The following is a 14,553-nucleotide window of genomic DNA, read 5'->3' on the forward strand; positions in this document are numbered from 1 at the left end:
ACTGGACACCCTGGAGACAGGATGAGGTCAGCACATTGTCTGTTTCCCCTACAGTCCTTTCGCTGCAAAAAAAAAAGAATCTCCCAAGTTGTTGTCATCATTGGTCTTTTCCTTCCAAATCATTTTCAGATTTAGAAAGGGGCTTTTAGGGCCATAAAGTAAATTCCGTAATTAGTAAAAGCGAGACGCTGGGAGCTGGCAGTGGTACCAGTGCCTGGGGTCTACTGAGTTCTGGACACAACCCTTTAATGTGGTGCCCCCCACACAGTGTCATTTCATATAGGGCTTGGTGCTAACGCACTGTACCCGGCACAGCACCCCAAAAAGAAAAACGTGCTCTCTTTCCGGTGCTCTGTCCCTCCAGCTGCCCTTCATGGGAAAAGTCTCAGTTAGTGCTCATGAGTCTCCAGCACTCGGCTTTTTCACCAAGAGAACAGACCCCAGACTCAGAGCCTTGGAAAAGCAGCACATCTCGCTAGAGTTTCGTGACACTGTTGGTTGTTTTACTTTAATTATAGTATTTAATTTTATGACTCCCTGCACTGAAGACAAAGAATACCCATTTCCCATTCACAGTAATGATATCAAATTTGCTTTTTAAATAAATATCCAGGAAAAAGAATGAGTCACTAGAAAGAAAAACAGGACATAAGTAACGGCCCAGATGGTGATAAGACAAAAGGTTGTGAGGATGGTACCAGAATGCCTGATATTTGCGAGATGCTGTTTTAATCAGATCAGACCATCTCTGAACACCGCCGATTTTCAGCTTCTGTTCCAGACCTCCCCACCTGCCTTCTCCCCTCTGCCGTGTGTCACCTCCCTGAGTTCTCGCGAGAGGACGAGGGATGGAGAGCGGGGTTGGGAGGGTCAGGAGGGACCACTCACAGGTTCTTGAAGGCGTCCTCGCCCAGGTCCCGAGGCAGCCGCTCTGTGATGTCCGGCTGCAGCAAGCTGCCCGCGGACCCCCTCAGCACCCGGCCCAGGATGTCCACACACTCCAGAGGGTTCAGCACCTGGAAACACCTCTCCAGCGTGACGAGAAGCAGGCTGCGGTTCACGCCCGGGCTCTGCAAGGCTTGTTTCCGAATCGCTCCCAAATCGATGACAATGTCGTCCAGCTCCTAAAGCATTGACAGACGTCAGGGTGGTCTTGAGAGCAGCCTCTCGATGTGGAGGCCCCGGAGGGACCATCCTTAGCCACAGTGGGAAAATTCAGGAGCCCCGTTTAACACCAGTCTGCTAGGTCAAACCCTCTAGAACTTTCCATCTCCTGCAGCACAAAGTCACGGCCCTCACTGGCGTCACGCCCACCAAGCGACGTCCTGCTCGCCGGGGACACCATGACAGTCCCCCTCAGGCTCCTGCTCCAGCTGGAGCTCCCTCCCCACCTCCTTTCGCCAGCAAACTCCAACTCATCCTTCAAGGCCAGGCTCCGTGGTCACCTCATTGGCGGTGTCCTTCCTCTCTGAGGTCCTCCTAATTCAGCCAGGTCAACGCTCCCTCCACCGTCTGCTCCCAAAGCCCCTGACGCATTAGAGACACCCACAGGCCTGTCTTCCTCTGAGCCTGAGGCTCTGGGTCCCGCCTGCACTCCAGCGTCACTGGGGAGGGACCCCAGCTCCCACATACAGTCTGATTTGATTGGTCTGGGGTGGGGTCCTGGCATCTGGTTCTAATGTGCAGCCGGGGTTGAGCCAGGAGAGTCCATGAAACGCAAGCCACATACCCAGTACGATGGCTGGTACCCAGGAGACATTGAGAAATAGCCCGTTTGAATGAATGAATGAATGAATGAATGAATGAATGAATCCTGTGAACCACAGAACCCAGTAATGTTGACAGGGTTTAGTCACAGTCTGATGGCTCCCTCCGTCCTTCACCCTCCAAAATAACAGCCACATTTCCTGAGCACTGACTGCTCACCAAGACTGTGGGACGCAGGGGTTACGCCCAGGGCTCCAAAGGTCAGACCTTCTCACGTTCAACTCCCAGGCCCTCCACTTCTCATCTGTGTGTCCTTGGGCAAGTCGCTCACCTTCTCTCATGTCTCAGTTTCCTCCTCTTTCATGGAGCCAAAATTAGCGAGTACCCCTTAGATTTATGTAAGACCTGAGTGAAATCACGAATGTACGGTGCCTAATGAACCTCCCCCAAATGGTCTATATTGTTATTAAGTCAGTATCGCAGGTGATGAAAACACAAGGGGAAACGCAACCTGCCCACACGGACACGGAGCTGGGATCTGAGACGAGGGTACCTGAGTCCAAGCCCACACTTACAACCATGACCGAGCGTTTCCTACCGTCAGTCACTGACCGTCGGGGGCTAAACAGTGTAGTGGCAAGACTGCACCTTAGGGGCCTGTGGGTAGAAGTTAGGGAGCCTGTGAACAGTGGAGGGAAATTGCATCCTCGTTTCCACTGCCACAGAACTGACACCCAGCATTTCCTTCCTGGCTGAGCGTGGGCAACCAGCAGAGCCTCAAATCTTTACTATCTGACCCTTTACAAAAAGATTTTGCCGACCATTCCCTTAGGACAAAAACCGACACGCAGTAAACCCTCAAGAAACATTCACCAACATCGTGTTCACAGGCCACCATTCTCATTTGTGCCGTGTCTTTCTCCTGACTTTACTATTACTTCATATTTTCCTTTAAAACTTTTTAAAAACCTCCCTTTATTTAAAGAGGAAACATGACATCTCTACCAACCTCACAGATTTGATGTCTCCACTCTATTGTAATAACAGCTGTCAAGGTAAATCTATGATTATCAAAATGTTTAAGTGGTTTAACTCCTTTAGGGAAACGCTGCTGCACACAAACCTGTCTCTGCAAAAACTCTACACTTCACCTTTCTGGGTCCCACAGATTTTCTGGGTCTGAGGCCTTGCTTTGCCCTTACATCACCAACCGCATTTTGTAAAAATGATCAGTTTCTGGTTTTTGTCTCCCTTCCGGACTGTAAACTCCATGAAGGCAGGGGACAGTCTTTTGTCTCTGAATCCAGTGTCCCCGGGTGCATAGCAACCATTCATGGGTGTTTATCGAGCCAAACTCCTGGAAGCTCCTCATTTTCAGTACCCATAAGAGTAGCAATCGCAAGCCTCTGCCTTTGAACTTTGGAGACAGTGCGAAAAATCTAGGTCCCAAAGCCCCCGGGGGCTTGGAGACAGACAAATGACCCGGTTCAGTTTGCTTCAATGCAACCAGTACCGACTGGCCCTGGACTTCGCCTACTCCCCGGGGGCCCAGAGTCCTCACCACGCGCTCCTTCTTGTCTTCTAAGAGGCATTTCATGGCCGTGCGGAACTGCTGAGCATCTGTTTCCCTCAGGTCCTCCAGCAGCTTCCGGGGCTGGTACAGACGCTGCTCCAGGTGGTTTTCCATGGCTGCCTGGACAGGGGACATTGGGAGAGTCAGTGAGGACAGCACGGGCGTGCCGTCAGCACCATGGCCAGCAGCCCAGCCAGGCTGCCTACTTCCTGCACAGACCACACGCTGGCAGCCTGTGCCCCTCTGGATGCGCTAGCACTGAAATTTTTCGTTAGCTGCCAACATTTAAAAGTCAGGGGATTCCTCACAAAAATCCAGATTTCCAACTTCTCTTGGGAAGCACAAGGAGATGGCAATGCTGGGCACATGTCCCTACCTGGTAATTTACCAGCAGGCCGAGCGAGGGGCAGCTCGGGGCTGGCTATAATCACTCGCCTGCCCACATCTGCCCAGGCAGCTGACTTCTCCACAGCCTGCCCCATCCTTGTAGGTGACTGAGGTTTCAAGGCCAGAGCAGCTGGCCTCTGCCCAGAAAGTCTACTACCCCTAGTGGCCACTGCTCGAACCCTGTCTCAGGCCCCAAGCTATCAGTGCAGGACAAAAATTCAGGCAGCAGAAACAAATTCCCCATGACCCCCTTCAGGACTAGGAACAGAGGCCAGCACCCTCTCCTGAAAGAGATGTCCTCTTCTACCTGGGGAGTTATTTTCTACATCTCCCTTAAATCGAGCTGCTCTAGAAAGGCAGCAGAGCACGACGGCATGAGCAAAAGGTGGAACCAGACAGCCCACGTGCAAATCCCCACCTTGCCACTTACTAGCTGTGTGGCCTTGGGCAAGTTACTCAACGAGGGCTGCTGGATAAAACACAGGATGCCCAGTTAGATTTGACTTGCAGATGAATAATGAATAATTTTTAGCGTAAGTACATCCCAAATATTGCATGGAATATACTTATACTGAAAAAATTATACATTGCTCATTTGCAAGTCAAATTTAACTGGGTATCCTGTATTTTTTCATTTGCTACATGGGCAACACTACCTCTAGGCCTCAGTTTCCCCAGCTGAAAATAGAGACAATAGTAGGATTCACTAGGAGGGTTAAATGAGTGTATGAAGTGTTTCCACTAGTCCCTAGCACACGGTAAGTGGTCAGTAAGTGTCAGACGTTATTCTCTGTCCTGAATGAGGTGAATAGTTATTTACTCAATGTCTCTCCCTCTCAAATGAAAGGCTCACATGGGTGGTAATATGAGTGCCTCTTCTCCTCTGAGTCTCCAGTGTCTAGAACTGTGCCTGGCAGAAAGTCGATGCCAGAGAAACAGATACTGAGTGACTACATGAAGGTACAGACAGGAAGACAGGTAGTATATCTTCTGAACAGGTGGAAATATGTACGTCTCATGAGAAACCAAACTGAGAGAGGAAAGGATCAGGCATAATATCTCTTACATTGCCACAGATTGATGAACAGCAGACAGAAAGCAGGTGCCATGAAGCCACCAGCTGCCGCCAGCTGGCAGGTAGCCTGGTAAATGGTGACCAACCAACCCTCTGAAGGCAGTTTGCACGTGAATGTTGGTTGATATTTTTGTTTTCATTGAAAAGGATGTCAACATTGAAACAGCAAAGATGTCAGAACTTCATTCGTCCATGACACGAATTCTTTGCTCAGTCAGATAATAGGTCTTGGATATTGGAAGAGTATTTCCTCAATGGTCTGTGCCATTCACAGTGTCCTGGTAACGACAGGACACACCACATGGGCTGGCCGCTGGTCGTGCTAACGAGGCACGTGCCATCAGTTCTCCCCACTCCCCACCATGCCCTATTACCCCCCCAGGCAAACACCCATGGCCACCTACCAACACGCTTGTGCTACTGCTTTCCTTATGGCAGAGTTAAAAGCAAACAAAAACAGGTCTTGGACCCGTGCCTGAGAGATTGATCATTATACCCAAAGCTCCACTCTCCTGTTCCTTTTAGCAACAGAATCCCACAAGTCCTAGCGGGATTCATGGCCTCTGTAAGAAATGACTCGGGACTCGGAACCAACGGAAGGTAAGCAGAAGGAAGTGTGCAACTCACAGGTCACATCCTTAAAAGAGAAGATGTCAGCCCTCACTTCCTCTTTCCCACCCCTCCCCTCCCTTGGCTTGGAGAATGGAGGAGCTGTGTCAGCCATGTGGGCAGCACTCCCTAGAGCATGACAAAGCAATGAGAGAGAAGGAACCTGGGCCTCTGCACGGCCTTTTGAAATAGTGCTGCCTGACCCTCTGGACTATGTGAGACAGAAAGAAACTCAGTAGTTTGCGCTGCTGTAATTTGGGGTCTCTCTGCTACAATTGCTCAGCCTGTACCCTAATACACCATGTCTCCATCCAAGGCGGAAAAATGAGACAGACAAAGAGCCTGTATCGTGTTTCAAGAAACACGGGACAGAACAGGCTTCTTTGGGGAGGTGAAGACCAGATGGAAGCCGAACCCACTTCTCCAACTTACCTGGCCCCTGAGTTTGCAATCCCTGAGCACGGAGAGAGGAACATATAGGGGTGGGTCTCAGGTACACACCTGGAGGCTGGGGATGGTGAAGGCAACGTTCTGTGAGTTCAGGTAGGCCAGCACTCTGTGGGACAGGTCTGCCGTCCACACGTGGGAGCTTCAGCCAAAGACAGAAGGGACAAAGTCACAACGACTGCTCCCTTACCATAAGGAGCTCCCCTACTAGCTGAGTGACCAGGGGACCGGAGTTCGGAGAGGATGCTGGAATCCTCGGGGGCTGGGGGGGGCGGGGTGCTAGAAGCTTTGTGCGTGGAGGGAGGAGACTTGCTAACATGGCACAGTGAGTGGGGGGGAGGGGGGAAATTTCCTGGATCTCATTCTCCCGAAGACAATTACCAATTTCTGAGCTGTGTGCAATATTCTAATTCCCATAGCAATGCACTTAAGTCAACTAAATCCAAACAGATAGACTTAGAAAGATGTGCTTCACTAAATTAACTTTAAAACACAGATGCTGTGTTGGTACCATGAGACCTAGAACGGCACTGTGAACAGTGTGGGCTCCAAAGCTGGGTCTGCAGCCTGGCTCTACCACTTAATTGTGTGGTCTCAGGCAATTTACTGACTGGTCCTGTGCCTCAGTTTCCCTTTCTACGCAACACAGCTAACAATTGGGAGGATTCCATTGGTTTACACATGTCAAGTGCTTCAAACAGTGCCCAATGCACAGAAAATGCACAGTTTCATTTATAAGAGCCCTAAAATCGGAAACAACTCAAACATCCAACACCAGGGGAAAGGTCCGACACAGATGGCACACCCATTCAGTGGAATACCAGTCCCCAATACAAAGGGAGTGAGTTGGACTTTGGCTTCCAGCTACGACACAGTAACTGAAGCGTGCTAAGGCCTCCTGCGGCAAGCAATTACAAGGCCTTTCCTGAGCCCATTTTTGTCATTTTGTTATAAGCAGATGAATGAGAAAAGGAATGAATAAACTAATAAAAGTGTTTAGTCTGAAGGAAGATTTACAAAACTGTCAGTGGAAGCTATCTCAGGGAGAGGAATGTTTATGGGGGGCTTCCACTTTAGCACAAGGCGGAACCGTTATGAAGCCCCAGGGCCCCCATTTCTGCTCCTTCATAATATCATCATCATGAGAATTGTCTGCTAATGTGTGTCTTTCCACAACACGCCCCAGTGCCGTGCCCTCATCCCCAGGATCTAACACTGGCCCGTGTGCAGTACATAACGTGCCCGTGAAGGCCCTGAAGCCGGGCTGTGAATATGCACCCGACTCTACCACTTCCCAGCTGCGTGACCTTGATCCACCCTCCCTGGGCCTCAGTGTTACCATTCTGTCCAATGGGATAACAACAGGACCTATGCAATTCGATGTGTTTCTGTGCACAAAGCACTTAGAACAGTACCTGCTACGTAGCAACCACTCGATAAATGTTAGCCCCTGCTGGAGCAGAGAGGCGTCAAGTTTGTGGAACACTTGTAGCTGCTCTAAACAACCCTTGTGCCTAGGGTGCCATTTTTGGTCACGAGTCTGTGTTACTTTGTACAATTAAGAGACCTCCATTAAGCGTTTGTGTTAAAAATCTAGCCCTCCCGCCCCGCCCCTGCACGGGGGGTTACCTTTGAAACTGTATGAGATCCAGTAAGGCTACAAGGGGATAAAATGAAAAGACAACTTAAAAAGGAATCACTCCACAGACATCACAGGCGTATTGGGTGTGTGACGCTGAGCGGCAGCAAGTGGGGACAAAGTGGGGACATTACCATTCACATAGCTTCCCTCTATTATTTCTTCCTAAAAGGCAAAGAGATAACATCAAGTGTAACATCCGAACGCTGGCAGTTCCAGTCGAGGGGGTTTTGATGAAAAGAAAATGAAATACTCACCGCCATTTTTTGCAGCAACGGATGCAAATCTGTAAGAAAGCCATTGAATGGATAACTAGAGCTGAATTGCGTGACCTTCAAAACTACAAACGTGGGTTAGGAAAAAAGCTGCCCCCAAAAGTCAGTCGTGAAGGAAATTTTTAGTGGATTTTAATGATATCTGCGCCTGTAGGTGCCCAGTGTGAGAAAACCTTGGTTTCAAAGCTCTTTTAGAATAATCCTAAAAACCCTACACACATGTGCTCATGCGTGCACGTGTGTACACACACACACACACACACACACACACACACACTCCAAAATACTTTAGAGCATCACATACTTAAATTGATTCCTCCCCACTCCACTTCCCTAAGATGTCTGGAAACCATGACAAACGATTCCTCCAATGGGACTTACCCTGCCTGGAATTTGGAACTCTGTGACTTGCGACGCCATGACTCAGAAAAAGGGACAGGAAAAGAGCGTACGTCCTAGGTTCCTGACACATCCTCCTGCAGTTAATTCAAGCACGGAAGTGATTCAGGTTTGATTCTTAAACATATGTAAGAACATCCAGAAGAACAGAGGGAAAGGCAAGTAGACCCAGAATCCCTTGAGGTTTTCAAAAAAATACTTTAAAAATTCCACCTGCGTTGCTCCATCTGAACCCCTATCCGAGACGCAATCATCTCTCTCCTGTTTAAAGTGCTACCCTCTCCACCATTCCCCTCAATTGAGCAGAGAGGAGTGCTTCAAAGCATGGACTCTGTTATATCTGACCAAGGACTTATATCCAGAACGTAAAAAGAACTCTTACAATTTAGTAAGAAGATAACCCAATGAGGGGAAATGGAGAAAAGATACAAACGTAAACGTCATTTAAAAAATACAAATGTCCAATAAACACATAAAAGATTATCAACACCATTAGTTATCAGAACATGCAAATTTCACCCATGATGAGACACTACTACATACCCACTGGAATGGCTACAAGTTAAAAAGATTGATAATACCAAGTGTTGGCGAAAATGTGGGGCAACACGCACTCTTATACACTGCTGATACAGCCACTTTGGAAAACTGTTGGGCAGGGTCTTATACACTCAAATATACAATAGTCTATTGCATAGGAATTCCATCCCTAGGTACTTACCCAAGAGAAATTAAAGCATGTGTCCATACAAAGTCATGTACAGTTTCATTCACAGAAACCCCAAATTGGAAACAACTCAAACATCCAACACCAGGTGAAAAATCCAACACAGATGGCACACCCATTCAATGGAATACCAGTCACCAATAAAACAGGAGTGAGTTGGACTTTTGCATCCAGGTGTGATGGAGGCATCGGCAATAGACAAATCTCTTTCTTAAACAATTAGAAAACCAACCAAAATATATGGAACAAAGGTTTTCAGACATCGGACAACAGGTAGCACAAGACCAAGATTCCACAGAGAAGGGAAACTGAGGCGATGAAAAATACATACATTGGTCTCTGGTTCCGTCTCTGACACAGAGCTCCTAAAAGCGTCGTAATTCCCGAGGTGCTAAGAGCACTCAGACCACCTCTTGTTCCAAGGAGGCAACCCTGGGTGGGCTCCGGCGGGGCGGGGTGGTCACCAGAAAGAGCAAGCCATGACTAGTGGCTTGGGGTGTTCAGGTCTCATCCCCAGAAAGGGGAGAGGGGCTGAGAGTCGAGTTAATAAAAGATCCTGCCCAGGGGGGAGTCTCCCTAAAATCCTAATCGTAGGGGGTCCAGAGCGCTTCTAGGTGGGTGACACATCCACACTAAGAGGGTGACACACCCCAACTCCATGGGGACAGAAGCTCTTGCACTCGGGACCCTCCCAGACCTCACCCTGTGTATCTCTTCATCTGTATCCTTTAATAAAAGGATAAACGTTAAGTAAGTGTTACCCTGTGTTTCTAGTTCTGTGAGACACTCTAGAAAATTAACTGAAACTGAGGAGAAGGTTGTGGGAATCGACAGTTTGCAGCCAAATCTCCTTCAGTTGGTGGACAGTTAACCTCAGCGGGGTCCATCCATACCAGGGGATACCACTCAGCAATGAAAGGAACAAACGACGGCTGCGCAATCCCGTGCGTGGGGCTCAGGGAACTGTGCCAAGTGAACAAAAGCCAATCGTGAAGGTTACGTGCTGTACGATTCCATGTATATAAAGTTACAGAGCACAGATTAGTGTTTGCCACGGGGAGAGGGGACTGTGGCTATTCAGGGCGCACAAAGGAGCCTTGTGGTCATGGAACAGTGGCGGGAGTGGTTACATGAATCTACACATGTGACAACACCGTGAAAACTACACACGTGTAAGTGCATGTAAAACTCACAAAATCTGAATAAACTCTATGGGTTGCACCAACGTCAGTTTCCTGGTTTTGCTACTGTAGTAAAGTTATGCAAAATGTAATCGTTGGGGGAAACTGGGTCAAGAGTACACGAAGACCTAACACTCCTTTGTTCCTTTTGCAACTTTCTGGGAATCTATGATTATTTCAAAATAACACATTTTTTAAAAGCCCCCAGAGGAAAAAGTTACATTAGGTGCACAGGGAAAGGAATGAATTGGTTTATGCAAGAACATGGATGAACCTCAAAATCATCACGACAAACAACATCAGCCAATCCCAAGAGTCCAGATTGCATGATGCCATTTATATGAAATTCTAGGATAGGCAAAATAATCTACGGTGGCAAAAAACAAATCAGGACTTCCTGGGACTCTACTAGGATACAGTGGGAGGAGCTTATTGCAAACACGGTCACAAGGGAACTTTGCGGGGTGACATTTCTCTGTCTTGATTGTGGTGGCTGTTACACAGATACATACATGCATTTATCTAATCTCATCGAACTGTACACTTAACATGGGTGCATTTGATTCTACTGTAAATGACGCGGCACAAAAGTTGATTTCAAAAGAGAAAGGGTAAGCATGGACTAAGTGGCCACACCGCCTGGTGTGAATCTCCTCTCTACCATGTACAAGCTGTGTGATGTTGCACAAGGTCCTTAACCTCTCTGTGCTGTTTCCTCATGTGTAAGATGGGGTTAGGAATGGTACCCACACAGCAGTATTGTCTGAAGATAAAATGCGTTAATGACAGTAAATCACCTAAAACAATCCATGGCACAAAGGAAGCTCTCCGCATGAGTTTATTAAAGAAACAAATAAGCCAGACTAATATTTTCAAAACTCAAAGCACAGAGTGTCTGGGGAAAGAATGTTCCCGAAAAAGGGAACGGCGAGTGCAAAGGGCCTGAGGTTCGGAATGCAACTGGCATGGTTGATAAATTGCACGAACAGTGGGGGGTGAGGGTTAGACCCCTGTAAGCAACTTGGCTTTGACTTGGAGGGAGATGGGAGCCCCGGAAGGGCTATTAATTAGCACAAGCCCCAGAGACGGACTCTGACTATGTTAGTGCCCACAAATAAAGTTTTATTGGAACAACGCCATGCCCAGTCATCTACGTGTAGGGCGACTGTGTGCTCCCCGATGCCACAAATACTTACTCTCTGTGCCTTTACTGGGAAAGGGTGCCTGTGCCCTTATTAGAGCTACACCCTGACATATTTACAGAAGAAATGTGTGTGGGACATGCTGCAAAATAACACGGGAGGGAGGACATAGGTGGAGGTGAGGGCCCAGGACACACGGACACAAGGACGGCCAGACGTGGGCCACGGCAGCTGGGTGATGGCTACGCGAGGTACACGACAGTCTCGTGTCTACTTTGGCACGTGTTTGAAATTTTCTACGTAAACAATGTTTAATAAAGGAAAAGCAAAACAAAAGAGACTGCGTGTTTTGAATAAAAGAGGCTGGGGAGGTGGGGAGGAACTGGGGAAGGGGGCTGAGCCAGGCGGTCAGAGGACCCGGAGGAGAACCGTGAGGCTGGTGCCCCTCAGGTCAAGTCAGGTGAAGTCTGGGAAAGGCACGGTTCCCTCGACACTCAGTCCCCCAAATACCGGCACCCCCTCTTCACAAGAACATGGAGGGAACCCCATCATGCACCTGTAGGTTTTTCCAGATTATTTCAGAGGTACCCCCGCATTCTTCCATCCAGATTTCTCTGGCATTGTCTAGTTTGTTATGCAAATAGATTCTTCATCCCCCCACGGGGGCCTCCTCCACCAGCTTGGGAAACAAGTTACGCTCATTTTACTGCCCAGGGCAAAAACCAACTGAAATTTCTGAACCCTCCAGACACTGAAGCACGCATTCTAACAGGTGCTGGGGGACCCAGTCCCAGGGCACTTTGTAGATGCGTCCAAGCCGTCCCCTCCCACCTCCCCCACAGCAGGTTCAACTCTCATAATAACTTACTGGGCTCGGGTCTTTGGGGCTCTGGGGAGCCTGTGGCCCTTAGAACTCCCTTCCCTTTGGGCAGCTGCCCTGGGCACTGGCCTCATTCACAACTCTCCAGTTTCCCAGACAATGAGGCTTCTTGTGCAAATGAGTCCAGTCTCCCTATTAACTCTATGGAGAGGTTTACAATTACCGAAACAGACGCCCGCTTTCTGTCTTCGTTCCAACGAAACCCCAGCCCATCGCCAGTACGGGAATTTGTTTTTAATTAAAAGCCCTTTGGGTCACTCTCTCTTCGGAGCCTGGCCAAAAGGACTGAAAAGCCTGAGCAAGGAGCTGGTGATTAGGGGGTCGATAGGTTCCTCCAGGGGACCCAGCTCTTCCCCATCAAAAGGCTCCCCCAGTGGCAGGTGGGTGGAAGTCAGCCAGGCAAGGGCTGCCTGGGTGGAACCTAAAATGAAAATGGCAACAATAACCCCCAAACCTGAAATGAACACAGTTTCCTGAGAAACTGCGAGCCTTTGGATGAGCAGCGAGACCCACGGTTTTAAAACTGGGGAAGTCACAGGCAAACCAGGACGCGTTTGATCACCCTGGAGATGGAGGAGAGACATTTTGTCTTCTGTGAAACTTGCAAAGATGCTGGGAGGCTCCCCCAGTGCTGGGGCACCCCATCCCAGACACCAACCAACAATTCACAATTACACGGAGCTTAACTGTGCAAAGCAGCTGCAGCTAAGGTCTGTACCATGGACACATCCACACATACGGGCCTGCAGATTCGACCTTGGCGATTTCACACACACACACACACATTACTATTCATGCAAAATGGGCTAATTTGTCAGGCCTGCAGAACACCAGGCTGACTGAACTGGATTTGCATTTTATTTCAAACCCTAGTGTTGGGATGGCCGGGTTCCCAAGGGGTGTAGCACTGCAAGGAAACGCGCTTTCTGGACCAGAGGCGTGGAGGCCGAGGCTCTTGTCCCAACCCTGTCCCTGATGCTGAGACCCTTTCCTCTCTCCTAGTCTCAGGAGAGCACAAGGCTGGGGATTCCGTGATGATGCGGGAGAGACAGGAGGAAATGGCCTCACCCAGCACCTTCCATGTGCGACACGCCGGGTCCTCCCTTCCAGCCACTCTTTCATTAGCCCTGAGTGTTTACTTCGCCTCACAGAGCAGTTCGGTAGACACGCAGGGTCACCCAGCAAGCCAATGGCAGAGAGGGGGTCCCCTGTACGGCCGCCTGACTCCCTAGTAACCATAGTCCCAGCAACCGCTGAACAAGAGGGGGCTCAGTTATGCCCGTCTCTACACGCACTGTTACTTCATCCTTGTCGACTCTGTGAGGCAAATATGACCATGATCGCTGTTTCACAGATGAAGCAACGAGTTCTAAGACGCCAAGTGACCTGCCCAAGGTCACACAGCTACGAAGTGGCAGGGCCAGGTCCCAAACCCAGAGCCGAATGATTCCAGGCGCTTACCAGCTTTGCCCTCCAGCCTCTCTGTTTAGCAGCCCTGAGCCTGCAGGTGGCCAGTGCTTTACTTGGGCGACCCGTTATAGCTGTGTGCTGTTGGGCAAATGCCTTAACCTCTCTGGGCTTGTATTTCCCTCTCTGTCCAGTAGAGATGGCAGTAGTTTCTCCCCCACAGAGACTGCGTAAGCACTTTTAAAGTTCATAAATGTATCCAACGCACTTGCTTTACCTGCGTCTTCCCATTTCTTGCTCACAGAGCTTTGAGGGAAACTCCGGAAAGAACCGAGCCCCGCGCGGGCACGTATAAAAACTCAATGCCTCGCAGCCATTATCGTTATTAATGCCATTGTCTCGGCTGCTGATATTTTCATCACAAAGTTGTCCTCGCTGGTATTAAATGGGCTCGGATCCCTTTCCTGGAAGTTTCATCTCATTCACACACACACACACACACACACACACACACACACACACACACGGACGCCCCCGCCCGAGAGCCCTGAAGCCGCCCTACCTGCCCTGTGCCCCCTCCTTCCTCCTTGTCCCCGCTGCCCCAGGCCCGCCCTGCGCCCCTTCCGTGGGGAGGCCCCGCGGCGAGCGCCCAGCCCGCATCCCCTGCGCCTGGCCCCGCGGGGCCCTCCTGCAGGACCACCGCGCGCGCCTCACCTGGGAGCCAGCTCTCCTGCTCTGAGGCCCGCGGGTGGGAGGGCGCGCGGGGCACGGCGCGGGGCGGGGCGGGGCCGCGGACACACCCAGGGCGCGCCCACCGCCCACCGCCCGGCGGGGCCCGCGCGCAGGCGACCAGGCAGGGCAGCGAGCGCACGCCTGCGCAAAGCGTCCTCCCACTGCTGCGGGGCCGTGGAAACCGAGGCACCCACAACTGTTGGGGTTCCCGGCCCCACGTGGGGCTCCCTCTCTAGACCGGAAGCGGGGTGGGCGCAGACAGTTACGCGCGGCGGCTCCCCCCTCCGAGATGGCAGCGAGGAAGGAGGACGCGCTCCAAAGACACCCCCGCCCACTGCAATGTAGGGACTGGACTCGGGTCCGGATTCCAACT

At 50.2% G+C, this 14,553-nt stretch overlaps 1 protein-coding gene across 2 annotated transcripts in view; it reads right to left on the bottom strand.

Moving 5' to 3' along the window:
• Window positions 1-14,505, bottom strand: part of OTOA (otoancorin) — a 53,521-nt gene extending 39,016 nt beyond the window's left edge. The window contains exons 1-8 of one of the 2 annotated variants that reach the window (XM_019751674.3): window positions 14,163-14,505; window positions 8,094-8,188; window positions 7,695-7,723; window positions 7,572-7,602; window positions 7,428-7,455; window positions 5,853-5,940; window positions 3,269-3,400; window positions 889-1,124 (exon numbers count right to left, since the gene is read on the bottom strand). In XM_019751674.3, the coding sequence (XP_019607233.3) occupies window positions 889-1,124; window positions 3,269-3,400; window positions 5,853-5,940; window positions 7,428-7,455; window positions 7,572-7,602; window positions 7,695-7,723; window positions 8,094-8,184 (635 nt within the window). In that variant the 5' untranslated portion in view covers window positions 8,185-8,188; window positions 14,163-14,505. The remainder of the gene's footprint in view (window positions 1-888; window positions 1,125-3,268; window positions 3,401-5,852; window positions 5,941-7,427; window positions 7,456-7,571; window positions 7,603-7,694; window positions 7,724-8,093; window positions 8,189-14,162) is intronic. The other variant, XM_019751673.3, reaches the window with a different exon arrangement.
• Window positions 14,506-14,553: the final 48 nt, after the last annotated feature.

The sequence above is a fragment of the Rhinolophus sinicus genome, chromosome 10, assembly GCF_057876585.1.
Source record: "Rhinolophus sinicus isolate RSI-liver-muscle chromosome 10, RSI-T2T, whole genome shotgun sequence".
Taxonomy (NCBI): Eukaryota; Metazoa; Chordata; class Mammalia; order Chiroptera; family Rhinolophidae; genus Rhinolophus; species Rhinolophus sinicus.